This window comes from Tenrec ecaudatus, chromosome 10 (assembly GCF_050624435.1).
Source record: "Tenrec ecaudatus isolate mTenEca1 chromosome 10, mTenEca1.hap1, whole genome shotgun sequence".
NCBI classification, from domain to species: Eukaryota; Metazoa; Chordata; class Mammalia; order Afrosoricida; family Tenrecidae; genus Tenrec; species Tenrec ecaudatus.
Window position 1 is genome coordinate 113,166,845 of NC_134539.1, and position 26,732 is coordinate 113,193,576.

At 56.1% G+C, this 26,732-nt stretch overlaps 4 protein-coding genes and 4 non-coding genes across 10 annotated transcripts; 2 read left to right on the top strand and 6 right to left on the bottom strand.

Moving 5' to 3' along the window:
- Positions 1-7: 7 nt before the first annotated feature.
- NEK8 (NIMA related kinase 8) lies at positions 8-11,048 on the bottom strand. Its single transcript, XM_075561310.1, has 15 exons — positions 10,685-11,048; positions 6,282-6,487; positions 5,779-6,011; positions 5,398-5,529; positions 4,719-4,927; positions 4,501-4,580; positions 4,217-4,398; positions 3,959-4,109; positions 3,542-3,618; positions 3,089-3,206; positions 2,359-2,509; positions 1,954-2,117; positions 1,710-1,868; positions 1,376-1,534; positions 8-1,023 (listed from the first exon to the last, which is right to left on the bottom strand). The coding sequence occupies exons 1-15, from the start codon at positions 10,729-10,731 to the stop codon at positions 995-997; spliced, it is 2,097 nt and encodes a 698-aa protein (XP_075417425.1). The 5' UTR covers positions 10,732-11,048; the 3' UTR covers positions 8-994.
- Positions 11,049-12,965: 1,917 nt separating this feature from the next.
- TLCD1 (TLC domain containing 1) lies at positions 12,966-16,240 on the top strand. The gene is made up of 4 exons (XM_075561314.1): positions 12,966-13,319; positions 13,654-13,736; positions 13,816-13,898; positions 14,215-16,240. Exons 1-4 carry the CDS (start codon positions 13,126-13,128, stop codon positions 14,596-14,598), a joined length of 744 nt encoding a protein of 247 aa, XP_075417429.1. The 5' UTR covers positions 12,966-13,125; the 3' UTR covers positions 14,599-16,240.
- RPL23A (ribosomal protein L23a) lies at positions 15,187-18,084 on the bottom strand. Its single transcript, XM_075561315.1, has 5 exons — positions 17,930-18,084; positions 17,148-17,331; positions 16,070-16,246; positions 15,577-15,646; positions 15,187-15,382 (listed from the first exon to the last, which is right to left on the bottom strand). The coding sequence occupies exons 1-5, from the start codon at positions 17,952-17,954 to the stop codon at positions 15,368-15,370; spliced, it is 471 nt and encodes a 156-aa protein (XP_075417430.1). The 5' UTR covers positions 17,955-18,084; the 3' UTR covers positions 15,187-15,367.
- On the bottom strand, positions 15,468-15,537 carry LOC142460505 (small nucleolar RNA Z17). The gene has a single exon (XR_012786697.1). It is a non-coding gene; the product is annotated as a small nucleolar RNA Z17 (small nucleolar RNA).
- On the bottom strand, positions 15,727-15,796 carry LOC142460487 (small nucleolar RNA SNORD42). Its single transcript, XR_012786681.1, has one exon. It is a non-coding gene; the product is annotated as a small nucleolar RNA SNORD42 (small nucleolar RNA).
- LOC142460504 (small nucleolar RNA Z17) lies at positions 16,339-16,408 on the bottom strand. Its single transcript, XR_012786696.1, has one exon. It is a non-coding gene; the product is annotated as a small nucleolar RNA Z17 (small nucleolar RNA).
- LOC142460489 (small nucleolar RNA SNORD42) lies at positions 17,419-17,486 on the bottom strand. Its single transcript, XR_012786683.1, has one exon. It is a non-coding gene; the product is annotated as a small nucleolar RNA SNORD42 (small nucleolar RNA).
- Positions 18,085-19,194: 1,110 nt separating the features above from the next.
- RAB34 (RAB34, member RAS oncogene family) lies at positions 19,195-23,426 on the top strand. 3 transcript variants are annotated; one of them, XM_075561311.1, is made up of 12 exons: positions 19,195-19,335; positions 19,897-20,094; positions 20,298-20,389; positions 21,639-21,707; positions 21,796-21,897; positions 21,993-22,057; positions 22,188-22,239; positions 22,426-22,507; positions 22,602-22,692; positions 22,800-22,907; positions 22,994-23,064; positions 23,173-23,426. In XM_075561311.1, the coding sequence occupies exons 2-11, from the start codon at positions 20,041-20,043 to the stop codon at positions 23,059-23,061; spliced, it is 783 nt and encodes a 260-aa protein (XP_075417426.1). In that variant the 5' UTR covers positions 19,195-19,335; positions 19,897-20,040; the 3' UTR covers positions 23,062-23,064; positions 23,173-23,426. The 3 variants fall into 3 exon arrangements, with proteins under 3 accessions (XP_075417426.1, XP_075417427.1, XP_075417428.1); XM_075561312.1 differs by having other exon boundaries at positions 21,642-21,707; XM_075561313.1 differs by lacking the exon at positions 22,800-22,907 and having other exon boundaries at positions 22,602-22,799.
- The last annotated feature ends 3,306 nt before the right edge of the window (positions 23,427-26,732 follow it).

Genomic DNA, 26,732 nt, shown 5'->3' on the forward strand with positions numbered 1-26,732 from the left:
CGCGGGCCGCGCCCACAGGCCTTCCTCTCGCCTTGCGGGGCTCACTCGGGGCGCCGCTCGCCCTCGCCGGGGGCCGACGGTGCGCGTCGGGGGAGGAGGCGGGCCGCGCCCGCCACAAGGCTTGCTTCTCCACCAGCCACAGCTGGCTCTCGGGCCACGGCTCCAGGTGCTAGGGCCGGGAGGCCGCGCCGGGCGCGGGGCCAAATGAACCTCGGCCGCAAGCTCGGGCTGCGCCCACATTCCTCCCTCCGCCGGCCCGGCCCCGCCCTGGGCAGCGCTGCCCCGTGGGTGTCCGGCTGCCGCTCCTACCTCTGAAGGGACCACAGGACAGGCAGGCAGCTGATGTTTTTATTGGAGCTACTTCCTAGTTCTCAGAGAAACTGGTCAGGTTCAGCCCTTCCCCAGCCCTGTTGGACAAATGCCCGGGTAAGGAGCAAGGGTCAGTAGGATCTCCCTGCAGGAGACAGGTCTCTCTCTAGTCCTGTACTTATACAGAAAGGAGGGGCACAGACGTGGTGCTAGGGCTGAGGTGTCCGACAGCCTGGGACCTCTGGGCCCCAGGCTACGCTGAGGCAGGGCTGAGCGGGCAGTCCTGGCAGGCCCAGGCTTGCCAGGCTCTGTGGCTTGCCCTTTCTCTGGGCACCAGGGATTTATTTTCTAACTGGGCTGGGGGAAGGTGCCCAGAGGCTTTGGGTGCAGTCACAGGCACCTCCACCCCCCCCACTGTTTTTTTGGCCAAGGTTCTTTCTGGGAATCACCCTGCTTCTAAAGGTTAGGCTGGGCTCCTCAACTCCACCAGGCTGGACTTGAGTTGAGGGATGTGCTGGAAGGACAGTCTTGGGCTGAGGTTCACAGTCCAAGACCAGAGGCCTCCCTGGCCCTCATGCCCCACTGTGGACAGTCTAGGAAGCTGGCAGGCCCCAAAGGCCCCTGGGCTTTTCAGGACCATGCAGAGAAGCAATTTATCTGCTGTCAAGAAGGATGTCCACGTGCTTCAGGGAGGGACAGGCTCATCTGTGACAGCTGGAGGGGGAACAGAAGAGATATCACTGTATCTCCCCGAGGAGCAATGACCCAGTAGGCAACACCCTGCCTCTGTGCCCTAAATTGAGGTCCAAACCAAACTCAACTTGTACATGTCAGCCCCGGACCCAAGACCCAAGAACAGCCCTTCTTGCCCACCCCAGGCAGGGAAGCTGAGCTCTCCCACCCCCATCCCCCACCCTACCTCAGTTCCTACTTTCATGGTTCTGGAACTGAATATGCTTTTGGTGACTGGGGCTCTGGGCCAAAGGAACCACTAGGGAGCTGGGTCTGGGCAGGGGCCAGCTGGTCTAACCCCCAGGTGGATGGGGTGAGAAAAGTTGTAGCTCACGGCGAATAGCCAGGAGTGTGTTTCCATGGCAACAGGACACCGAGGTCACTGTGTAGGGGTGTGTTTCTTCCAGCTGCACTGGCCGAGGGAATCCGGTGTCCTCATCCCTCCGTCCCAGTCGTCCTCGGGCTCCTTTGCCCCATGAATACACCTCCCCGTCTGTCAAAGAGAACCCCAAGCAAGGATATGGGTGGAGCCACAGCCAAGACAAAGTGCTCAGAGATTGTGCATTACCTGAGGCTGCACAGCCAGCAGGGCCCTGAGTGGGAAACCCCATCGCCTCCCACGAGCCTATTCACATCTGTCCCCCCTCAGTGCTCGCTCCGCTCCTCACCTGCCCCAATGGCTACAGTGAAGGCATCTCCACAGGCCACCATGGCCACCCTGACGCCTTGGAGTCCTTGGACCTGCCAGGGTGCCCGGCTGCTCCGGCGGGCACTGGTACCCAATTGCCCATGCTGATTGCTGCCGAAAGTGTAGCAGTCACCTGAGGCTGTAGGCGAGACCGGTGCCTGAAACCAAGTACCACGGAGGCCAGATGAAGCCACCTCTGCCCTCAAGTGTCCCCATTTACTTGCCTGTCACAGCAGCTGAGTGAGCAGTGCCCAGGTCCACGCTCAGCAGGGGCTCCTGGTCCAGGGGTGCAGAGCCTAGTGGTGTGAAGCTCAGGGCTTCCTCCACCTGCTGGTGGGAAGGAGGCTCCTCCCCTGGTGAGAGGTGGTCCAGGCCCAGCTTGTTGAATCTGAGTGCAGAGACAGAAGGCCACAACTGGTGAGCAGCTTGGAGACCCTGCTCTTCCCGACCTTTCTGGGCAAAAGCTGGCTGACCAGAGCAGAGATCTGACCCTGATGGAATAGAACAGCTGCCCACCTGCAGCCCCCCTCTGTTCTGGCCCTCAGTGGAGGAGGGTGACGATAGACAGAAGGCATACTAGTAGCCATGAGTACAAGGGGCAGGCCAGCCATCCTGGTCCACCTGCTCACCTGTTACTCCCACAGGCCAGGGCTCGGCCAGGCACAGTGAGGACCATAGAGGAGTCGATGCCACATACTACCCGTTGGGCTTCGTGTCCTGGGGGCATGGGCACCTGCTGGGGGCAGCTATGCGATTCCCTGGTACCTAGTCCCAGCCGGCCTACAGGGAGAGTCAGGATGAGGATGCTGGTCCTTCCCCTGAAATGCCCTCCCTTGGCTCATCTGCCCATCCAGATTGCACTCCTTCAGACCCCTGCTCAGCCTCAGATGCTCTGTGTCTCCTCTCGATGACATCCGCTACCAGCACTCAGGTCCCTACATCTCTGGGCTGCTGGCTGTCACCCTCAAGCCTGATGGGGCTCACCCCACCACCCCCACCAGACTGTCTTCCATTAGGGTAGTCACTTCTGTCGCTTAGCGCCCAGGCTGCTGCCCAGAGAAGGCCTCCCTAGCTATTGCTGGAGGAATGGACAGTCCCTCATTCCTCGGTCAGCTACTGAAGGAAGCAGCCATAACCTGTCCTTCCTGTCGCAGCACCCAGCGCAGGGTGGGCACATGATGGTGACCGTGTGCAACGAGGGCTTGCTGAACGAATCGGCTTGGAGAGAAAAGGAGTGAGGAGGGGAGAATGCCCCCCACCCCACCAGTGGGATGGAACGTGGTAGTAGGAGGTGCCAATCCGGGCTGAATGTGCTGGGAATTCCAGGCTAGAGGCCAGCTCGAGAATTAAGAAGCTTACCACCATCGCCGCGGCCCCAGGCAAAGAGTTCTCGCTCAGTGGACAGGGCCAGCACGTGAGAGGCCCCGCAGGCCACCTGCACCATCTCATAGCCCAGCAGGGCCTCCACAATGGTGGGCTGGGGAGCCAAGGGGACGCTGTGGGCAAGGGGTCTGGGACCAACTACCTGGTCTCAAGCACCCAACATAGGAATGAAGGTGGAGGCTGCAAACAGAAGTCTGTCTTTTTAACTCCCCCTCCCCCAACACACTGCCAGGTGGGCAGCCTTTGGGGAAGCTTAGTCTCTCAGTACTTCCCCCATAGGACCCACAACAGGTGTGAGCCACAGCGAGAGGGACCCAGGGCTACTTGGAGTTCCCCTTCCTCCAACTGGGGTGTCAGCTCCCAGGCATGGGTTCCGGCCACCCCATACTTCCCCCTACTTCCTCCTCCCCAAGTTCAAGGGACACCTACCTGGCTGATGTCGGTGAGGCAGCCATGGCCCAGACACCCATTGCTGCCACTGCCAAAGGTCATGATGATGCCCCGGTCTGAGGAGGGGGCATCGAGAAAAGGGCAGAGGGGGGTGGGGTGGGCAAAGAGAGGCTAGTTTAACAGGCCTGTCCAGGTACAGGCTCAGGGAAACTAGGAAAAGGGGGCAGGAAGGAGGGCAGAGCTAGGAGGGAGGGGACAGTGAGCGGCCTTGGGCTGGTGACTCAGCTTCCAATCTCAGTGTCCCCATCTAGGGCATGGGGACAGGTAGAGACTGTGTAGATCATGTTCCTGGGGCTCAACTGGGGGAGGAAAGCCTTGAAGGAGTGTTTGCCAAGAGATGCCCAGGGAAAGCAGGGCGGGGGTGGGGCACCCAGGCAGGGCCCCTAGCGGGCTCACCAGTCAAACAGGCGGTGAAGAGGTCCCCACAGGCCACATGCTTGATGGTCACACCAGACTGGCCCTCCAGGAAACGAGAGACGAACTGCGGCTGCGGCTGCTCCATTGCCCCGGGGAGGGCGACACCCCCAGTGGCACCCAGGGGTGGGGCCTGCGGAGGCAGGCAGGGGAGGAAGAGGACAGGAGGTGACCAGCTCCTGAGCGGCCTCCCACCCTCCCACAAGGCCTCCCAGCCAGGCCCACCCCTAGCCTGCTCACCTCCCACAGGATGAGGCGCCCAGAGCGCGTGACGCCAGCCTTCTGGGTGCGCCCAGCCGCCACCTGAACCACCTCGGTGTTGAGCATCGGCAGCCGCAGCGGGGCGCTGAGTCCGCTGCCCCACGCATACACGGAGGACAGGAGCGGGGGGATGGCTGGCCGCGCAGCACCCCGGGGGATGCCTGCAGGGTCAGCTCAGGCTCACTGACCGATCAGAACTGTGGGTACCGGATAAGGTGGCCCCCTTTCCCCCCCCCCCCCCGCAGTCACCTGCCCCAACTTACCTCTGCAGCGAGCGCTGGTGGCCCTACTGGCTGCACTGCCGGGGGCCATGGGTGCTCCGGTGGTCAAAGGCTTCTCCGCCCTGCAGGACAGATGGCCTCAGGACGCGCACGCTCCACAGCTCAGCTCTCAGAACATGGGAAGGGAAGGCCTGCCCCTGGGACGCCCTAGCCCTGGGTTCCCTGTCCCCCCGCCCCGCCCGGGGCCCCTGGGCACAGGCCTCCGCATGCGGACGCTGCCCACGTCCGTGTGGAGGGTGAGGAGCGCGCGGATGCAGAGCGGCTGCGCCATGATGTGGCTGAGCGGGGGCCGCCGCGCGGGCTCCAGGCTGAGCAGGCTCAGGACCAGCTGGCGGAGCTCGGGGCTGTATCGGTCCGAGATGGGCGCGAAGGTGCCGCTCATGATCTTCAGCACCAGCGCGGGCAGGTTCTGCGAGGGCATCAGGCGGAGGGCTTGGCTGGCGGCACCCGTCACCCCCAGCCACAGATCTGCCCTCAGGAACCTTCAGTTTGAGAACAGGGTCCCCAGAATCCTGCTAGGGCCAACCCCCACCCTCAGGAATCCCTAGGCTGTTGGGGCAGCTACAACCATGTCCTAAGAAGCCCCCCCACCCCTCCAATCCCTGCCCTCCCAGGGCTGGAAAAACCAACTTTTCCCCTGGAAGGGCCTCTCAACTGATCCTTCTAATGGGGGCGCACTCAGGGCCTATCCTCAGGAACCCTCTGTCTGAGGGGGTCACAGCCCTGCCCGGGGCTACTCCGCTAGTCCTGGGAGACATGACTCAGCTCTAAGCAAAGAAACACTGAAGTGGTGGGAACTGAGAGGTGTTTGGGGGTGGGGATTGGGAGGGAGAAATTTCCCAGTTGTCCTCCTGGATGTACTAATTGCTGATAACTCACCGCAGCCTCAAAGGCCCTCTTAAGGCTGGCCAGCTCATAGAGGACACAGCCCAGGGCCCAGATGTCACTCTTCTGGTTGTAGGGTTTGCCCTCACAGAGCTCAGGGGAGATGTAGCACGGAGTGCCCACCACCTGCAGCAGGGAAGTCAGCGTTACAGCAGAGGGCGGGAAAACAGCGGAGGGCGGGAAAGCGGGCAGGGCTTGCTCTGCACACGGGTCCATTCAAGGTAGCTTCTTCCCAAAGCAGGTCAAGGTGCTTCCTCCGGCAGGACTACTGAGGCCAGGGTCTCGGGATAGGGGAGACGGAGGAGGTAGGGATGCATAGTAGGTCTTGAGTGCCCCCCTCCCCTCTCCCAGACCTCCCCCCCAGCACCCAGGTACCGTGTAGGCCTTGCTCTTGCTACTCAGGATCTTGGAGATGCCAAAATCGCCGATCTTGACCACCATGCGGTGCCTGTCCAGGAGGATGTTCTGGGTCTTGAGGTCCCGATGCAGGATGAGGTGGGCATGCACGTGGTGCAGGGCAAGTAGGATCTGCACGAAGAAGTGCAGGATGGTCTCCTCCTCCAGCAGGGAATTACAGCGCTTCTGAATGAACTCAGCCAGGGTGCCACCTAAGGCCACAAGGGGCAGGTCAGGAGCTGGGTTTTTCCATGCCCGGGCTGGGCCAACTCTTTTTCCTTTTCCTAATGATGATGATGTAAATAATTTCATTGACATAGATTCCACGATCAATTCCAGAACATCTTCTCTCTCATGGGATTCTAGCCCTGATCCTCAGCTGAGCTCAGTCCAAGGGAGGTAGCTGGCTGGTCTCTAGCAGCCTGCTCCTGAGGCATGGAGCTCCGGGAGCTGGGCCAAGGCCAAGGCCAAGCCGGACTCACCTGGTGCATACTCCATGGCAATCATGAGGGCCTTGTCCTCCAGGAAGTTCTCGTAGTACTCAATGACATTGGGGTGGTTGAGCAGCTTGAGGACCTGGCACTCATTCTGGGCTGCCTGCCGCTCTTCCTTGGTCATCTGTTCCACTGGGATCTGCTTGAGGATCACCAGCTTCTGGTCAGCCTTGCGCAGACACAGGTGTACGATCCTGGGGACACACAGGACCAAGACAGGCACCCAGTGAGGCAGGGCACGCCTGGTGCCTGGGTGTTCCTGGTGGTGGCAGGGGCCATCGAGTCAGTTTCAACTCACAGTGACCCTGGGCACGACGGAACATCCTCGCCCCTGTGATGTGTGAGCCCGTTGTTGCAGCCACAACCAGGAGAGGGAAATGGACAGCCAGATCTCAGAGTCGTCTAACTATGGAGCCCTGGGGCCCAAAGGTGAAAGCCCAGCTGCTAACCCAAAGGTCAGTGGTTCAAACTTAGCAGGAACGCTGAAGGAGAGAGATGTGTCAGTCTGCTTCCAGAGATAGCAGCCTTGAAAATCTTATGGGCAAAAAAAAAAACATAAAGAAAGAAAAAGATAAGAAACTCTGCTGGGCAAATCCTCTGTCCTCCGGGGTTGCTGAGTCAGAACAGGCTCAAAGGCAGGGGTCAGCCAGCCAATGCCTGGAACGCTGATTGGGCACGGGGGGATGATCACAAACGTGGTGTGGGACCTTGTGCAAGTCATTTCATTGTTCTGAGACTCAGTTCTTCCACAGGCTCAAGGGAGGAAAGGTAATCTGAGGTTTAGGCTCCCACAGCAGTGTCTGGGTACGGCAGTTGCTGTGGGGCTCAGTTAACCGGGTGCTGCAGTTAACAGAAAGATTGGCCTTTCAAGGCCACCCAGAGCCACCTTGAAAGAAAGGCCTATTCATCTGCTTCTGAAAAATCAGCCATTGAAAACCTATGAACCACAGTCCTGCCCTAACACACACCGGGCCGCCAAGAGTCACAGTCAACTTGATGGCACCTTTGTGTGTGTGTATGTGTTAAGATCTGGGGTATATATTCAAGTATAAGCTGACCCAAATATCAGTCGAGGCACCTAATTTTACCACAAAAACTGCATTAAAAAATGCGCTGAATAAAGGTTTGAAGATAAACAAGCGGCCATCTAGCTCAGAAGCAACAAAGTCCACATGGAAGAACACACCAGCCTGTGTGATCGAGTGGTCCCAAAGGGATCAGTTACCAGGCATCAAAGAACAAAAAATCATATCATTGACTGCACACCTCCATGATATGATCGCTGAAGACAAATGGGTGCATAAGCAAATGTGGTGAAGAAAGCTGATGGTGCCCGGCTATCAAAAGCGATAGTGTCTGGGGTCTTAAAGGCTTGAAGGTGAACAAGTGGCCATCTAGCTCAGAAGCAACAAAGCCCACATGGAAGAAGCACACCGGCCAGTGCGATCACGAGGTGCCAAGGGACCAGGTATAAGGCATCATGCAAAAAAAACAACAACAATATAAGTGTGTGTATATATGTGTATATGTATATGTATATATATACCATACTAAATGAAGGGGGAAGTGCAGAGTGGAGACCCAAGGCCCAAGTGTCGGCCAATGGAGATTCCCTCATAAAGGGGTTTAGGAGAGGAGATGGGTTAATTAGGGTGCGAGGTAGTACCGATGAACACAGCTTTCCCCCAGATCCTGGATGCTTCCTCCCCCCAACTACCATGATCCGAATTCTACCTTGCAGGGCTGGATAGGACAGAGGCTGTACACTGGTACATATGAGGGCTGGAGGCACAGGGAATCCAGGGTGGATGATACCTTCAGGACCAAGGGTGTGAGGGGCGATGCTGGGAGAGTGGAGGGTGAGTGGGTTGGAAGGGGAGACTCCGGATAGGGCAAGATATGACAAAATAACGAGGTATAAATTACCAAGGGCACATGAGGGAGGGGGGAAAGGGGAGGGAGGGGAAAAAAAAAAAAAGGACCTGATGCAAGGGGCTTAAGTGGAGAGCAAATGCTTTGAGAATGATTGGGGCAGGGAATGTATGGATGTGCTTTATACAATTGATGTATGTATATGTATGGATTGTGGTAAGAGTTGTATGGGTCCCTAATAAAATGTAAAAAAAGAAAAGAGGAGAAAAAAATGATTAGGGCAGGGACTGTACAGATGTGCTTTATACAATTGATGTATGTATATGTATGAACTGTGATAAGAATTGTATGAGCCCCTAATAAATTGTTAAAATTTTTTTAAAAATTTTTAAAAAAAGATAAGAAAAAAAAAGAATGATTAGGGCAAAGAATGTACAAATGTGTTTTATACAATTGATGTATATATATGTATGGATTGTGATAAGAGTTGTATGAGCCCCTAATAAAATGTTTTTTAATAAAATAAAATAAAATACAAAAAAAAATAAAATCACATTAGTGAAATATTTTTTTAAAAAATGCGCTGAAAAACTCAGCTTATACACGAGTATATACGGTAACCGCCTGGGTTCAAACTCAGCTCTTATTACTAGCTGTTCTGTGACATGTCAACTGGATATTTGTGACAATACTTCACAGGGTTATTAAGTGAGAAAATAAGGATAAGGCACTTTGCTAGTGGTTGGCATGTAAGAAATGGTCAATGAGTAGAAACCAGTCGTCCTTTTTGTTCCCCATTCTTACTGTTTTCTCATTCCAACTCTGTGGTCAATGTCTGTGTGGTCAAGGTTGTTCTTCCCCAGGAAACCTTCAGTAAACAGCCTAGTATTTAGCACAGCTTGTTCTTAGTTGCGACCTGATGCACAACAGAAGAACACACTGACCGGTCTGCACGATCCCCACCATTGTTGTCCTTGAGCCCCTTGTCGCCACTGTGTCACCTCATCTCATTAAGGGGCTTCCTTTACTTGCCACCTCTCTACTTCCCCAAGCCTGATGTCTTTCTTCAGTGACTGGTCTCTCCTGATTACATGTCCAGAGTACGTGAGATGAAGTCTCATCAGGCTCCTGTCCAAGGAGCCCTGTGTGTACTTCCAAGATAAGAGGTGTGTTTCGCTGGGAGTCCATGGTGCTTTCCGTCTTCTTCGACAGCACCAACCGCAATTCAAATGTAGTCATCCTTCTTCAGGCTTCCTTATTCAATGTCCAACCCGCACAGGCACACGAGGCAAAGGGAAACATCATGGCTTGGGGCAGGTGTGCTTCAGTCCTCAAAGTAACTTCCTTGTTCTTCAGCACTTAGCACAGATTAGGAGCTCCATCAACATTTGCTGAGTGCATGAACTATTACAAGCTGACCATCTGAGTCTCAAAGTTCTGTGTCCAGCCCAGACTTCTCTGAGTCCCTGCCTTCCACACCAATGACCTGCTGCAGCTCTCCACCAGATGACTGGTATATCAAAACCAAACCCAATGCCTTCAGGTCCACAGCAGCTCTCAGCCACCTTATCTAGCATGTCCAAGGCTGTGTAACCTTCAGAGGAGCAGACAGCCTCATCTTTCAAAATATCACGAACCTATGCCCTCCCCTCCTTGCCAAAATATCACGAACCTATGCTGGCCCCCTTGATGTTATCATCACCTTGCCTAAAATTCCCAGCAGCCTCTGAAAGGGTTCCTTTCACACATCACCCTTGAATCTAAATCCAACAAGGCGGCTAATGTGTTTCAAACACTCCAGTCAGTTCAGACCATTCTTCTGCTTAAAGCTGCTCTTCTTATTCTGCGATACACGGCTCTACCCGCTGTCTAGTACCTCATTTTGCACCTTTCTCCAGCCCACCCACCACACCCCAAGTGCACCAGTCCTTTCCTCAGCGCCTTGACCGCTCCGCATGCTTCCCCTTCCTATGGTCTCAGTCTTCACTTCCCCACCAGTGGTCCTCAACCTTCAAGCCTTGGCTTTCAATCTCACTGCTCAGAGCAGTCTTCCTGGACTTGTATTCTCCTAGTAGTGTGCCTGATTCCTAATCTCCTCAAAGCCAATGAATAACTTTCCTATCTGCCACAACTTCCTAACCCGCCTACCAATTTCTCGTTTATTGTGTGGCTTACTCTCTGGTGCATAAAGCTCTGCGAGCAGAAAGACCACACGTGTGTTAGTCATAACTGTAAACTCAGCCGCGGAACCTGACTAGCAGAGATGCGCTCGGTATTTGTTGAATGAATGAGTCAGGAGGAATCGGATCTCGGCGGGGCTTAGCGCTCCTCGGGGGCGTGGCCTCGCTGGAGGCGGGGCCTCTCGCCAGCCCCACACCGGAAACCTGGGCGGGGCTGCTCCCAGTGGGCGCTCACGCCTTGGGGGTGGGGCTCGAGGGGCAGGGGTTGCACGATCGCAGCCGGGGCATCGTTTTCTTCCCCCCACCCGAGCACTTTGCACCCGCAGAGCCCCGGCTCACCCGAATGCACCTCTTCCCACCACTCGGATCCGCTCGTACTTCTCCATCTCTGTGCTCGGTCTACTTCCGGAATCCCGCACATGGAGACACGGCGCGTGCGCGGTCCCGCCCACTCGAAAGGGCCGACCCAGGTCCAGGGCGCTGTCTGCGGGGCGGAGCGGCTGGAGCCGGGCGCTAGTCCAGGCCCACGTGTCTGCCGACTCCCGGCCACCCTGACAAGCCTGCCCTTCGCTCTGTCGATCCCACACCTCTCTGGGTCCTGGGAATGGGGCGCCATGCCATTTGTTGGGGCGCCCCCAGGGGTGCTTCACCTCCCCCCCGTGGCTGGATCCTCGCAGAACCTCGATAGTCACGAAGGGTGCTGCGCCCGAGAGTTGCCCCTCCGCTGGCCAGGTGCGGGTGGCGAGTTAGGACAGACGCTGCCGGGTCCACGAGTGACGTCATTTCAGAAACAGAGCAGAGTCTCGCTGAGCCAAAACCAGACCGAGAGCGTCTCGGTCGGCCGAGAAGGCACCGGGGTTAGTTTCGTGTTTGCTTAGGGAGGGGCGTGGGGAACCCCGGGTGTGCCGGCTGATTCACCTGGGGAGGATGTGACCGGGTTTCCAGCCCGCACGGTGAACCCTGAATTTGTCAGCAGCATCCAACTGCCCCCCACCAACTGAATAAATAACGTTGCAGCTTGACCCTCTGCGCTCCCCTAAAATAACATCCCTGGGGCAGAGTAGGGGGAAATGAGGGGCAGGCTGACTCCTATCTGAAGACCATCCCCATTTCCATTCGGCTGGGGTGGGTTCAAAGCTTTTGCTCAGAAGCAGGGGGTGCTGGTGTAGGGTCTTGAGAGTCCAAACCCAAACCAAACTCACTGCGCATGAGCCGATCAGGGCCCATAGCGACCCTCTAGGGCAGGGTAGAACTGCCCCGGCGGCGGGTTCGCCAGACTACAACCCGTTCCACGGAAGTGGGAAGCCCCACCTCCGTCCCCCACCCCCAAGGTCTTGAGGATCCGTGAGTTTAATTCCAGGTTTTTGGCGCCTCCTGCACTGCTGGAGCACCATAAAATCTCAGTAATAAGGAGGATGGTGATTAGTTAAAGGTTGGCGTCTCTTATTTCTGAGTGGGTGAGGAATTTTGACGAAAGGGGTATTTAGCCTCTGCTCCCGCCCCTGGAAACCCAAACCCACCCCCATGGCTTGACCAGGAGAGCCCAGCCCTGGGCCGCTGGCTCGGGCGCGCCGTCGGTCGGGTCGGCCGGTTGGCGGACAAAGCTGTCCAGAAAGCCAGCGGGAAGCGCAGAAAGGGCCGGCCGTTCACCCGGGACCACTCGTGCTCTCACCTAGAAACCGGGAGCCCGCCGAGGGTTAATGTGTAACCTTGAAGACAGCAAGGGAGGCAGAACAAACACATCAACACCGCCCAGGCTCTGGCTCGCTGTCCCCTGCCCGCAGCCCCACTCCCAGCGCCAACCGCCCCCCCCCCCCCGTCCCCGTCCCGCGGGGTCTCCGTCGCCGGAATCTGGGTACCCCGCTGGCAGCGCTGCGGCCGCGCTCCCGGGCGGCGGGAGCCCTCACTGCCGTGCACAGGCTGCCACCCAGTGGCCGTCCCCGCCGCCGCCGCTGGCCGCTGGCCACGGGCCCGGAGAGCGGGGGTCACGCCAGCCGCCTGGACAAATGGTCTGTCTTCCCCGCCCCGTCCTCCAGGGATCCGGGCGAAGAGGGAGGATTGTGACAGCCGTGCGGCCCCGGAGCCCTAGAGCGGCTGGGAGGGGAAGAGGCGACAGGTTGCCCAATCGCTCCTAAGCAGCCAGTTGGTGCGGGCTTGGGGTGGGAGAGTCGCGGCAGGAGACACCGGTGGCCCAGTGCCGGGACGCGGTCTGGGCCGGGATCACAGTCCGAGGCGGCGCTCAGAACCCTCCCCGAGCCAGGGGAGGTGCGTCCCGCCCGCGCGGCTCCGAAAGGCGTTCGGGGAGGAAGAGGGTGGGTTCGCCCTGTCCCCTCCCTGGGCGGGAGGCTGGTGGCCCCGGGGAAATGGGGGCGCGGGGTAAAGGCGCCGAGCGGGCGCGGGCGGAGGGGCGCTCCGTCGGCAGTCGGGAGGCGCCTCCGGGACAGCCCTCGCCGCCCGGAGCCGTCGGGGCCCGGGCGGGGCTGGGAAGACCCGGGGACTGGGCCGCGCGCCCTCGGCGCGGCGCTGGCGCCCAGGGGACCCGGGCCGCGGGCGGGCGGGGCGGGGCGGGGGCGGGGCAGGCCCGCGCGGGGAGGGGCCGGAGGAGCACAGGGGCCTAGAGGGCTCGGCGAGAACTGTGCGCGGCGGGCTGCCGGCTGGAGCGCCGGCGGCGGCGGCGGGAGACGCGGCGGGCGGATCGGCCGAGCGAGCCCGGTCCCGGAACCACCTGAAGGCGGCCGCCCCGGGCGCGGACGGACGGACGGACGGCAGGGAGGGCCAGCATGCCCCTCTTGCTGCACCCCGCCTTGCTGCTGCTCCTGGCCGCCACGCTGACCTTCCGGGCGCTCCGGCGCGCGCTCTGTCGCCTGCCCCTGCCGGCTCACGTGCGTGCCGACCCCCTGCGCACCTGGCGCTGGCACAACCTGCTCGTCTCCTTTGCGCACTCCATCGTTTCTGGGGTCTGGGCTCTGCTGTGGTAAGTGACGGGGAGAGTGAAAGTGGCTAGGGGATCCCAGCGCTGGGAGCTGGGACGGATTTCGCCCACCATTCACGGGTAGGCTGAGGCCCAGCAGTCTAGCCTGCGTCCTTATTTTGGAATCCAATCTACCCAGGAGCAGCAACGGCCCCCGGGGAGGGGGGGGGATCTCACCTGGGAAACCAGAAGCACCTGGGTTTTGGCCAAACCCCTCCTAGCTCCCTAGGCAGCCAATAGCGCGGGAGCGGGTGGGCCCAGACTCCCCCGGGACTGGCAAGAACGATTGGGAAGGGTCCTTGGGGGTGCCGAAATGAGAGCCTTCCCTCCCTTCCAGCATAAGGCAGACCCCCGAAATGCTGGTGGAAATTGAGACGGCGTGGTCGCTCTCCGGCTATCTGCTGGTTTGCTTCTCTGCAGGTAGGACTTTTCCAAGAAGCAAGAAGTCAGATGGAAGTTTTTAAACCCCATTCATGACCAAACTCCATTCTTGTGCTAGGTTACTTCATCCACGACACAGTAGACATCGTGCTCAGCCATCAGACGAGGGCTTCCTGGGAATACCTTGTGCATCATGTCATGGTGAGAAGCCGAGCAGGGTGTAGACCTGATGCTCTGGGAGGGCGGTCCTATTGTAACCCACTTCTCACCCATCCCATGTCCTTTATCTTGCCTCATGTTAAAAGCTAGTACCTCCTTAAACAGACTGGAAATTCCACTCAGCCTGACCCTGTGGGCAGAGATCAAAGGCTTAATCATGTTGGGAAAAAAAGTGTTTTATGTATAAACTACATGATACATGTAGTTATTCCAGGAGGAACAAGGAGCAACCGTACACTCACCACCTTCAGAGGTTTTTCTGTGGGCTCCCTAACCCCCATTCTCTCTTGCCTTTTAGGCCATGGGTGCTTTTTGCTCTGGCATCTTCTGGAGCAGATTTGTGGGTGGGGGTGTGCTGACACTGCTGGTGGAGGTCAGCAACATCTTCCTCACCATGCGGATGATGATGAAGATTAACAATGCCCAGGACCATCTGCTGTACCGGGTCAACAAGTACGTCAACCTGGTCATGTACTTTCTCTTCCGTCTGGCCCCGCAGGCCTACCTCACCAGTTTCTTCCTGCAGTACGCAGGCCAGAGGAACCTGGGTGCCTTTTTACTGAGCATCCTGCTCATGCTGGATGTGATGATCCTCATCTACTTCTCCCGCCTCCTCCGCTCTGACTTCTGCCCGGAGCGGGCCCCCAGCCAGCGGCACAAAGACAAATTCTTGACTGAGTGAGACACAAGAGCAGATTCATGGCAAGCCCAACTGGCACAGCCAAGGAGAGCGGCCTAACAGAAACTGGGACTCTGCCCCCAGACTGGGGTGGCCAACCTTACTCAGACATCTGCAACGATTGAAAACACTATGGAAGTACTTCCCTCAAGTCTTTTTGTTGAGCAAAGTGTAAGGGAAGCAGCCAGACTGGTTGGACATGGTAAATGAGTGCTGGACAGGTTGTTACAGGAAAGCTAGCCAACCCACACAACCCTGCATCCGATGCTAATGAACACTTTTGAAATTGTCCCCCCACCCACCTCTAAACTGGTTGGCTTCAGTGTCTCCCAGGGATTATGTATTAAAAAAGGGGGGGATTATATAAGGCCTCCATTTCTTTTCCTCCTACAACGGAACTAATTCAGGCAAGCTCTGGTCTTATGGCAACCTAAACTGGGCTACAAAATACCAGGAGCTGCTTCTGGTAGTACTAGTACCATGAGAGGGGCCAGCGAACCTTTGAGCCAGTAGAGCTTGCCCTTCACAACTTAAATGATTTACTCGGGAGCCAACACATTAAATCATTATGTCAATAACTTTAATTGAAAATTTTCAATTTTATTTTTTCCATTTTCCCTCAGAGCCACATGGCTCATGCACTACAGTTTGCCAACTCCTGCAGCTAGGTGTGCTGTTACAAGGCTCCTCCGGAGCCCACTCGGAACACAAGACAAAGACAAGAGTATATATTGAAAAAGTTTATATTTAGCATTAGCCAGCTGGGCTCACTTTAGATGATTCCAATCTGAAAAACAAAAGGGAACTTTGTTACAAAGAGCTGCACTATGAAGCTGAAATCTTACGGTGAGGGTTGAGAACTTGGACGGACAGGTGCCATCAGTCAGTCAGGACTCAGCGCCACATGTCAGGCTTTGGTCACCAACAGGCATCATCTGCACCCAGGAGGTGGACACTGAATCTGTTTAAGAGGAAGCTTACTTTGTTGGCAACATCTAAAGCGTCATAGTCAGGAGCCAGTCGAACATATGCCTTCTTCTCCCCGTCAGGCCTGTGACAGAAAAGGAAGCCTCAGACCCACAGGGTCAGCAACCACCCCATTCCCACCCTCCTCCTGCCCTTAGCCCCTCGGCGCATCAGTGGTTCCTTTGCACATGTCATTCTTTTCTCCAAATAGTGATTTTTTTTCCATCATCTGCGCGCGGTAGGTAGGGAGGGCATTGGGAAACAATGCAGGTGACCAGTCACTTTAGGAGCCAACCCTAGGGAATCCACTTCTTTCTAGAGCCTGCTTCTACCTATAAGAAAAATGGGCACCAGACTTGCACATCTGAGCTTTAGGAGAACAGCTGATACCCCCCCTCAAAAGTTCAGACTCTCACTGCTCTGTTCTCTGCTTCTGCAAACCACCGCAGGGTTTCTGACTTTTCACCATGGCCTGGACCTTCTCCTAATCCCAGGGGGCCCCACTCACCTGATCAAGGTGTTGACCTTGGCTACGTCAATGTCATAGAGCTTCTTCACAGCCTGTTTGATCTGGTGTTTGTTGGCTTTGACATCCACAATGAACACAAGTGTGTTGTTATCTTCGATCTTCTTCATTGCAGACTCTGTGGTCAAGGGGAACTTGATGATGGCATAATGGTCCAGCCTAGGGCAGACGTAAAAGGGGGTCAACTGGCCTGGGCCCAGAATAAGTTATGTGCCCTCTTTGGGTGCCCGAAGCTGACAGAGACAGAGTCCAGTGCATCAGACTAAATAGCAATCATTTCTATCAGACTTTGGTCGCTGAATAGATGTCATCATTTGCACCATGAAGCTGGAGGGGTAAAGCCCCAAAACATTATTTAATGCTCCCAAGTATCAAAAGACCCTCACGCGGTCAGCGCAAGGCAGGAGACAGGAAAGGCAGGCATAAGTGCCACAATCTCTGCCCCTCTGATTGTGTAAAATTGGCTCTATGCTCACAGGCCACTATTTACTGCTCAGATTTAATTTTAAAGTAGTCTTGAGACCTTTCCACCCCCAATTCAGATAAGCTAGGTGCTACTCAAACACGACTTCCTGTATTCTGGCTCAATTTCTCACCACCCTAGGGTTACACAAGTACACACCTGAGTCTGCTGTATTCCCCGCACAGCCCACTATCTTTAGACTAGTGGGAAGAGACTACCATTGGTGTCGGTTATTAAGCGCGTCTCTCCTCATTTATGGTGAACCTCCAGACCAGATTTCATTATCCTGACACTAAGATACACAAGACTTTTATCCAGAGTCTCACCCCACCCCACAAGTCCTTGTAAAGTGTGACATTTTGAAAGGAAGTAACAAAACTTTCAACATGTTGCTGAACCCATCACGGTCACCATCTGTCTATCTAGAATCAACCAACATCCTTGTTCTCCATGCAGTTCTGGGTCTCTGACAGAAAGGACGCCCAACCCTGACCAGGCTGACGCAGATTTACCACCAACATTCTTACGCAGGGCAAACAGATTCCTAAATTAACCAACAGAGGACACTTTCCTCACGGACACAAGGGCAATACTGACTTATTTCTCCTGGGGGCGCTCTTCCGAGGGTATTTGGGCTGCCTTCTTAGTCTCAAGGTCTTGGGCCGCCGGAAGGTGGGTGACGTGCGGATCTTCTTTTTTTTGTGGCTGTGGACGCCTTTCAGCACGGCCTTCTTGGCTTTTAAAGCCTTTGCTTTGGCTTCCGTTTTGGGAGGGGCAGGAGCTGGGAGAGAATGAAAGAATACGAGAAAATGGGGCTCAGAAATCCCTCGTCCGGGTCAGAACGGCTGTGGTGGACACCCGACCACACGTGCGTCAGTGGTTCCTTTGAAGACATCACGCATCTCAGATCACGTTTTTTTTCTCCATCATACGCACGATCCCGAGGGCGGTGGAGATCCCCTTGGGGTGATCCGGGGATAAAACGGAGGAAAAAGGGAACCAGCAGCATTGATCCAACTACTTGCCATTTCCTGAGTCTCATTTACTACGGGGGTGGGGGCGCTACGTAGCCTGGTCCAATCATAGAGAAGATGGTTACGGTTGAGGCCTGATTCTTTTCAGCAATGGTGATAAAGGAGCTCCGGCAGAGCTTCCCCGAGCAGGGAGCCGACTGCCTCTCCCTAGCACACGGTGCCGCCCCGCATTGCCTGCTCCGCCGCCGACCACGCGGCTGGGCACACACGCCGCAGCACGGCCCAAATGCGGTCAGCGGCTACGAACCTAACCCCCAGGGACTAGCCCAGAAGCTGCCCTCCCAGTTCCTCCATTCTGCGGAAAGCTTAAACACGCCAAAGGTGGCCCCGAGACCCAGAACAGACCTTCCTTCTTTGCCTTCGGCGCCATCTTCGTAAAAAGGGTCTCCCGAGTTCGTTCTCACGGGCTTATAGCTACAAGTCTCACGGAAATCTCGCGAGGCCTGTTCCTTAAAGCGGATTGGGTAATTTGTAGCACGGCGTCCGCTGGTAGTGGTTGTTAAACTTTCGTATCTCCTCAGGAGGAACTGAGCATGCGCCACCCCGCTTCCCGTCAGGCACTAATGCTTATTGGGAGTTGTAGTTTTAAAGAGACGCGTGTTTACTTGCTCAGGCCTCTGGGTGATGTAGCCGGCTGCTGTTTGGAGGCGGTCCCTGGCGCTTCCCATTTTGAGCAACTTCCAGTCCAATGAAGAAGGCCAGCATTGCCAGCAGACAGTAGCACCGCCACTGGAAAGATTAAGTTAGGATGACTCTGGGAGAGAGGCGCAAAGTCCTAGAACATTAGAACAGCGTTTTCCCGGTGGGAACTGAGGCGCTGAGGGATGTGGTTTCGCTATAACGTCGCGATTTTGGAGGCTGTAAAAGTCCAGGCCAGCAGAGGGACAGAGGAAAGAGGTCCACGGCGGCGGGCATATTAACAGTTTTACCTGTGCCAGCGTCAGGCATCATGTCTTCCCTGTAATACTCTTGACGTTCTACCAAGATGTCGCTCAGTTTCCCCAGGGCTCCTTATGAATAATCTTATTCATGATCATCTCCTGCCCAGTGCATCTTCAGCGATCAGTGTTATTCAGGGTGGCCTTCTACGAAGACCTGTGCCCCACCTCCTACCCGCCCCCCTTTTTTGGTCCCTGCCCAGATTTCTACTTTGACCCAAGTCCAAAAAATATTTTGCAAAAAAGGAAAAGTCCTTGTAGGGGAAGGTCGAAGGGGTCAGCGTGATGGACGTCGTCTGTAGTAGAAGACGTGACCAGAAGCTGTGACTTCCCTAAAGGGCAGCGGCGTCCGCGGTCCATTTGGTCCTCTCTTCCCGCCCCGCCCCCACCCCTCGAGGGGCGTAGCTTGGTTTTGAGCACCCCTTAAACTACACACTCCAAGCTTCAGATGTTTTCTCCGTGGGCGCCCTGATCGATCGGGGCACCCCTTGTCTGCGCTGCCCTGGCTCGCTCGCTCTCGCGCGCTCTCTCTCTCCGCACCCCGAACCCAGGCAGAAGGGCGAGTGGGGGCAGACTGTGAGTCACCTTCTGGGCCTGGAGTCGAGGAGGAGGCGCCGCCTCTCCTTGGGCCCCCTTCACTCCCCCGTGCCCCTCCCCGCCGGCTCCAGGCCTGCTCGGATGCTGCGCAGCAGCCACGAGCTCCCCATCACCGGTTCGCCTGGGTAAGGGTCTCGCCGGAGGCAGGACCCAGCACCGGGGTCCCATGGAGACAGGCTAGGGATCCCCGATCGACCCGGACGAGCTCGGACCTAGGTGGGGGCGGGCCTCGGTAGCCAGTGGGGCGTCAGGGACCAGAGGACAGGAGGCGGGAGGCCGAGGCGGGCGGTGAAGCGCAGCCCGGGGCTGCCGGGAGAGGGGGGAGGGGGGCAGTCCCTCTCCAGGAATTTCCGGGGATCAAGTTACCGCACCCGCCGAGGGCTCGAGGTGGGGGACGTGGAGCTGTGCAGCGGCCGGGACCCCTGGCCCCGCGTCTAGCGGCCCTCGGCTGTACCCTCCTGCCTGACACTGACCCCGTGTGGCAGGGCCACCCCGAGCCCCGCGGCCGCCGGGCTATGGTAGGGTCGCCTCCATCCCGGGTGGTCGTCGGGTCCCCACGACCCCGGGTTGTGGTAGGAGCCCTCCGGCCCCGCGTCATTGTCGGGTCTGCAGCGGCCAGGGCACCGCCGGACTCCGGCCCCCGCCCCCGCCCCCGCGTGCCGGCCGAGAGGACCCCCCGCCCGCGAGTCATCTTCGGGACCCCGCGGACCCGGGTGGTTGTGGGCTCGCCTCGGCCCGGGGTGACCGTCTCTCCTCCGTGGCCGGCGGTGGTCGCAGCGTCCCCGAGGCCGCGGGCTTCCGCAGGCTCCCGGTGGCCTCGAGTTATAGTCGGGACGCCGCGGCCGCCGCGGGTGATCGTTGGCTCTCCGCGGGCCCGGGTCCCCGGGGCGCAGCAGGGCGCCCTGCCAGGCCGCAGCCAAGATGAACATCCTGGCCCCGGTGCGGAGGGACCGCGTCCTGGCGGAGCTGCCCCAGGTAGGCGCCAGGCCACGTCGGGCCTCGGTTTGCAGCGGGAGTGTGCGGGGAGGAGGCGCCAGCTGGCTGGTGTGTGGGAGGGCTGGGTCGTCTGCTTCTGGGTGGTCACCCCCCTGCTTCTCCCCCTTCCCCCCGGGGCTGTTTGGCAGCCAGACTGGGGCGAGGAATGGGTGGGCCCCATTCCTTCCACCCTTCTCATTCAGTGCCTGAGGAAAGAAGCCGCTTTGCACGTGCACAAGGATTTCCGACCTCAGGTCACCTGCGCCTGCCAGGAGCACCGGACCGGCACCGTGGGGTACGTTGGGGACGGCTATAGCAAAGCCCTGTGGTCACCACCAGAGCGCATAACCACCCCCCTCGGATTCTGCTTCAGCCCCTGCCAGCACCAGCGGTTGATTTCCCCCTTCTTCCCGACCGGGTGCTTGTGAGGCCCCAGGAGGGGAGTTGGGGTGGAAAGGAGGCCAATGCCTGACCCGGAGAGGGCGGGCATCTGCTCCCCAGGCACCATCCTTTAGCCCAAAGGGCTATGCCTACAGAAAGAGGCCCGTTTAGGGCTAAAAAGCAGTATTTCCAGTGATCTCTGCTACTGCTAACATGAGCATTTGCTCTGCCACACAGCGATGCTGGGTCTGTTTGTGTCCCATCAACCAGAAAACACCATCGCTTCTAAGATACATTTAAGAGAGCTGTAAAGATGCGCGGGCAGCAGGGAGGGGGTAGATAGACCAGACTATATGGGGCATTTCTCTTTCCAGGAGTGGTTGCTGTTATCGTACTTGGCTGCTAATCTAAAGGTTGGACGTTAAGTCTACCTAAAAGGTGCCTCAGAAAGGCCTGGCAATCTTCCAACAGTGTCGCCCTTGAAGCCCCATGGAGCACATGGGGCTTCCAAAAGTTGGAATCAACAGCAGCCGGATCTCGCATGAATTTTCACAACCCCCCCCCCCATAAAGAATAGCCTGAGGGGAGGAAGGGGGAACTGATGGAAATGATCAATGCATAATCCCCCCTCCCTCCAGGGGAATGAACAGCAGAAACATGGGTGAAGGGAGACACAGCGGGTGGGTGTAAGACACGAAAACAATAATAACATAAGTTATCAAGGGGTCAAGAGTAGGGAGGAAGGGAAAAAAGGAGCTAATACCAAGGGCTCAGATAGAAAGTACATGTTTAAAAAATGATGATGGTAACATATGAATAAATATGCCTGAAAAAGTTGATGTTTGGAATGTTATAAGAACCCCAAAAACATTATTTTTTAAAATGATAAATAAATAAAGGATAACCTGTGACTTCCTAAATGTTGGAACTGAGGTTCCAATAGGCTACATGACTTGTCCCGAGAGTTGGCACCACAAAGTGAGAGCCAGCCCCAAGGTGTGAACTGATGCCTCTCTGTGGCTGAAGCCCCAGACATCTCTTCTGCCCAAGCTCGTCTGTGGGGTAACCTCAGCAGCTACCTTTCTGGACCACGGAGGGGGACATTGGACCACCCTACAGTGAAGGGACCAGTACCCACTCCCCCTGCCTGTTCTTGTGTTCAGCAGATTTAAGATCTCCAAGGTCATTGTGGTAGGGGACCTGTCAGTGGGGAAGACTTGCCTCATTAATAGGTAAGGGGGCTGCTGCAGCTGGGCTGGCCAGGGTGGGGCTGGGCCACGCCGGCTGGGCTAAGGGCCCCAGCATTTGGTGTGCCCTCAGGTTCTGCAAAGACACCTTTGATAAGAATTACAAGGCCACCATTGGAGTCGATTTCGAGATGGAACGATTTGAGGTGTTGGGCGTCCCCTTCAGTCTGCAGCTGTGAGTGCTTCCTCTGCCTCTTTGAGCTCACCCTGCCCCACCCACCGACCCCTCACCCCCCACACCCACCTGTGCTTCGCCCCTCCTCCTCCCAGCTGGGATACTGCCGGACAGGAGCGGTTCAAATGTATTGCATCCACCTATTACCGGGGAGCTCAAGGTAAGAGGCTAGATAAGATGGGGGGTGGGCCTGACAGTGTGCCTGGTCTTTAATCTAGGGCTGGGGAGTCGGGACAACAATTCACTAGTGGCCTCTCCATCGACTGATGCTGTTTGTGCCGCTCTTGTAGCCATTATCATTGTCTTCAACCTCAACGATGTGGCCTCTCTGGAACACACCAAGTAGGTCGACATGCTGAAATGTAAACGGGGAGAGGAGGGGGGCTCTCAGAAGAGGCAGTTCAGAGAAGGGGGGGCAGGACAGCTAGCGTCTGGTAGGGAAGAACACCTTTGGGGGGGGGCTGCTGGGGGGCATAGTCACATCAGTGGCGAGAGCTGGTCACTCTTACTCCCCTGCTCCTCTGACAGGCAGTGGCTGGTCGATGCACTCAAGGAGAATGACCCTTCTGGTGTGCTGCTCTTCCTTGTGGGTTCCAAGAAGGATCTGTGTGTGAGTGTGTCCGAGAGGGGACTCAGCTTGGTGGGGCATCCCTCCCCTCTTCCCCCCCACCCGCCACCTGACTCTGACTCTGACCTTTCCCCAGACTCCTGCTCAGTACGTGCTGATGGAGAAGGATGCACTCAAGGTGGCCCAGGAGATGAAGGCTGAGTACTGGGCAGTCTCGTCTCTCACAGGTGCGTCGGAGGTTTCGGGTGCTCCCTTCCAGCCTGCCTTTCCTTCTCACTTCACCCCGAAGCTGTGCCCGATGCCTCCAGGCTCCAGGCCTGTTCCTTGTGTTCAGGTGAGAATGTTCGAGAATTCTTCTTCCGAGTGGCTGCACTGACCTTTGAGGCCAACGTGCTGGCTGAGCTGGAGAAATCAGGGGCCCGGCGCATTGGGGACGTTGTCCGTGAGTGCCTGCCTGGATGAGGGAGGGTGGCAGAGACTTTGAGGGACTTCCAGTCCCTGAATCACATAGCCCCCGCCCTTCTGCAGGCATCAAGAGCGATGACAGCAATCTCTACCTAACTGCCAGCAAGAAGAAGCCCACGTGCTGCTCCTGAAAGGTGAGGGCTGTGTCCACAAACTGCCAGCCCTGGGCTGCTAGGCCAGCCCGAATCCCTCCGATCTGGACCCCTGGATATTTACACTGAGAGATTTATTTTGTTTTTCAGACCGAAGAGCTGCCCCTTGATGGCAGTATCTCCAGAGGCGTCGCTGGGACCATGCTACTCGCTTCCTGCTCCCGGGCACCATGCCAAAGACTGGATGCCCCAGCCTGTCTCCAGGGGCTCCCTAGGGTACCCAGCAGGTGGGCTGGGGCGATCCCTGCTGTTTCGTTCAACCTGCTGGGGCCTTTGGGCATGAGGAGGCTTTATTATACCAGCTCACACGTGCCTTATGCATTAAACTCTTGGTGTTCTTAGCACTCTGGGGCTCGACTTCTTTGTTGGGGAGAAGGACTGTGGAATGGGGCGGGCGGCATAGCCATTTTCAGGCCTGGAGTCTTCTGGGATTCTGACCATCCTTGGTCTTTGGATAGGGCACAGATAAACCAGAAGCTCGGGGACCCGTCTTTGAGAATGAGCTGGCTCCTCCTTCAGTGATTGAGAACCAAATGTCTGGCTTTGGGAAGCCTTTTCATCAATCCCTTCCCCAATTACTTGATCCTTTTCTTTCTTTTTCTTAAATCTGAATATCTGCCATTGGAATCCCCTCCACCTCTTGCTTTTTTGCCTTGATTTTTTAAAACTCTTTGCTCTTCAAAATATTTCTCTTTGAGTACAATGAGAAGCAAATGAGTTTTTAGCTCTGTTTTTCACCTCTTTATGGTGAGTTGAGACGTGATTGAGTTCTGGATTGACCAGAAGGTGGAGGAAACTTAGGAGCCTGGTTCACTCAGAAGACAGGTCATGGTCAGGAGGACCAGTACTTGAATCTTCCTGTCCACCCTTATTGATGCTGGGGATTAGGACAGATCTCTTTATCCTCTGCTTGCCTCTTTATCTGCAAGACGGGCTGCTAATACCACACTCACAAGGTTGTGGAGATGCAGAAGAGCTCAAAAGTTTTCACTAATATGATAACCTGTTGGGGCCCAGTGACTGTGGCCATCTTACTCAGCACCATAAATGGGCCAGAAGACACCTGGGCCATCAATAGAGGGATGCATGGGGCCTGAAAGCTCATGAAGGGAAAACAGATCCGGATGCCCACTCAGTGGGTGCTCTGTGTCCAGCCTTGCTCCTGTCCGCACCCAGCCCATTTGTCTTGGCTTATCTGCACCTACGTCCTCCACTTGCAGCCCCCCGGTTGCTAACGAAGAGATCAATGGAGACTCCCCCAGCCGCTATGAGGGACAAAAATGTGGTTGGCCTCTGAAAGCTTGCAGCCTTGAAACCCAAAGGAGCAGCTCTACCTTTCCTGCAAGGCGGCTGTGCGCCAGGGTGGACTTCGACCAGCAGGAGGGTTTTTTGCTTCCACTCAAATACACTGCCCTTTCTCAGGCCTGACTCCCGCTTCCTCTCCCTGACTTGTTCAGGACCTCCCTAAAGCTATGGGCAGTGGTCTACCCACTCAAGCTCCCGGATCTGGAGAAAAAGGGAAGGAAGGTTGGGAACAGGCAGGGCTGGAGTAGCATGATGAACTTGAACAACTCACTTCAACCATCATCCTTTCCCTGGAGTCCTCATGCCATCATGCCATGAGGGAGCAATGCCGGGGTGCCATCCTGTTCTTTTCTGTCTCTTCCCCCCTTGGGCTCTGCTGCCCCCCCCCCACCGCCTCAAACCCCAAACCCACTGCCATCAAGTCTATTCTGACTCACAGCCGCCCTCCATAGGGCTTCCAAGGCTGTACATCTTTCTTTGTTCAGACAACTTCTTTTTTTGTTGTTCAAACAATTTCATTGACATATAACTCGCATATCCTATAATTCAGTGGTTAAATATGTTAGAGTTGGGTATTCACCACAATCAACTTTAGAGCATGCTCCTTCATTCTTGTATCCATTATTAATAATAAGTTCCCATTCCCATCTCTAAGACTAAATCTTCATGGGAACAGACAGCCTCATCTTTGTTGTTTTTTCAAATCATTTTATTCGGGGCTTGTACAACATCGTAATCCAAACATCCATCCATGTGTCAAGCACATTTGTACATTTGTTGCCCTCCTCATTCTCACAACTTGTTCTTTCCAGCTGAGCCCCTGGCATCAGCTCCTCGCTTTTTCCCCTCCCTCCCTCCCAAACCCTTGATAAGTTAATAAATTACTTTTATTTTTTCATGTCTTACACTGACTGATGTTTCCCTTCACCCACTTTTGTTGCCCGTCTCCCAGGGGTTACATGTAGACCATTGTGATTGGTTCCCCATTTCTCACTCCCCTTCCCCTTCCCCTCTTGGTATCACTACTCTCATTATTGGTCCTGTGGGGCTTATCTGTCCTGGATTCCCAGAATCATCTTTTTCGAAGAGGTGCTGTTGGGTTTGAACTGCTGACCTTAGCAGTCTCAGGCTTACCCGACAGAACACCGAACTCACTGCCATGGAGTTGATTCCAACTCAGAGTGACATGGCCAGAGTGGAACTGGCCCTGTGGGTTTCTGAAACTGCAACTGTTTACAAGAGGGGAATGGCTCATCTTTCTCCCACAGAGCAGCTTATGGTTTTGAACTGCTGACCTTGAGGTTAGCAGCCCAATTTGGGACCCACTACACCACCAGTTTTTGGCCATGCTTAGAATTCTGTTCATTGAGTCTATGTGAAGTCTGTATCACAGTATGGCCTGGGGGGGAGGGAAGAGTCTGTGTGTGTGAGGACCAGCAATGTGCATGCGAGCCCATTGTGTCAGGCTGTGTGCTGAGTACGTTTTTCTTGTGTGCTATGTGGCAGAGAGGTTGGGCTGCTAATCTCAAGGTCAGCGGTTTGTTCCCCAAGAGAAAGATGAGGCTGTTGTATTAGAGCGAAACTTCTGAGCACCCTGGTTTGTAAAAGGGCAGGGACAGCCCCCTGTCCCTTTGCAGATCCCACCCCCACCCTACACACCTAGAGGAAGCCTCCGATGAGATGAGCACTGGTTGTTCCTTAACTGAGCATGCAGATAATCTTACCCTCAGGCAGCATGCCTGGGGAATGCCTCCACCCTGGCCAGCCCTGGGAGGGGCAGTCCTTGAAGGAGGTCACCATACTGGGGAAGGTACGGGAGGTTGCAGTCTTGAGTGGCGCCCTATCTGCCTTGGTCAGAGGCCCCCTCCCAAGCCTGGCCCTGTCCCAGCTTCTGTGGTCGCACCTGTAACTGTGATGCATCGATGTGGCACCACCACGCCTTTATGACAGTTCTCTGTGCCCCCCGTGCCCTTTTTAAAGCTCTGGATCTCAGGGAGCCCTCGGACGCCGTCTCCACCGCCCGCTGCTGGTCTCCCTCATCGGATCGACGTGTCTGCGCCTGTGTTGTCTTTATCTCTTTTAAGACTGAGTAAATGTTCTCTTTAAATTACCTTCGGGCCGGGGCTCTTTTGTGCCCTAAAACACTTTCTACTCCCATAAAAAGTTAGTCTTGGCAGTTCTCTCCTGCACTACCGGGTTGCCACGAGTCAGAACTGACTGGCTGGCAGTGAGGTGTTTGTCTGTCTACTTAGGCTATGTGTGAATTCCCTGTGCGCATCTTTCAGGGTGCGGGGTGCGCCTGTAGTGCGTTACTATGAACACTGCGTGCCTTCTGACGAGGCAGA

Bases quoted from the DNA above. Each gene is read 5' to 3' on its own strand.
- TLCD1 (XM_075561314.1), top strand. From the start codon at position 13,126: ATGCCCCTCTTGCTGCACCCCGCCTTGCTGCTGCTCCTGGCCGCCACG. The intron at 13,737-13,815 runs GTAGGACTTTTC...TTCTTGTGCTAG, and splicing joins GCTGGTTTGCTTCTCTGCAG to GTTACTTCATCCACGACACA. The intron at 13,899-14,214 runs GTGAGAAGCCGA...CTTGCCTTTTAG, and splicing joins ACCTTGTGCATCATGTCATG to GCCATGGGTGCTTTTTGCTC.
- RAB34 (XM_075561311.1), top strand. From the start codon at position 20,041: ATGAACATCCTGGCCCCGGTGCGGAGGGACCGCGTCCTGGCGGAGCTG. The intron at 22,240-22,425 runs GTAGGTCGACAT...CTCCTCTGACAG, and splicing joins GCCTCTCTGGAACACACCAA to GCAGTGGCTGGTCGATGCAC. The intron at 22,908-22,993 runs GTGAGTGCCTGC...GCCCTTCTGCAG, and splicing joins GCGCATTGGGGACGTTGTCC to GCATCAAGAGCGATGACAGC.
- RPL23A (XM_075561315.1), bottom strand. From the start codon at position 17,954: ATGGCGCCGAAGGCAAAGAAGGAAG. The intron at 17,332-17,929 runs GTCTGTTCTGGG...ATTCTCTCCCAG, and splicing joins GCCGAAGGCAAAGAAGGAAG to CTCCTGCCCCTCCCAAAACG. The intron at 16,247-17,147 runs GTCAGTATTGCC...CGTCTGCCCTAG, and splicing joins AGCGCCCCCAGGAGAAATAA to GCTGGACCATTATGCCATCA.
- NEK8 (XM_075561310.1), bottom strand. From the start codon at position 10,731: ATGGAGAAGTACGAGCGGATCCGAGTGGTGGGAAGAGGTGCATTCGG. The intron at 3,207-3,541 runs GTAGGTGTCCCT...TTGGCTCCCCAG, and splicing joins GCCTCACCGACATCAGCCAG to CCCACCATTGTGGAGGCCCT. The intron at 2,118-2,358 runs GTGAGCAGGTGG...CTCTGCACTCAG, and splicing joins CTGGCCTGTGGGAGTAACAG to ATTCAACAAGCTGGGCCTGG.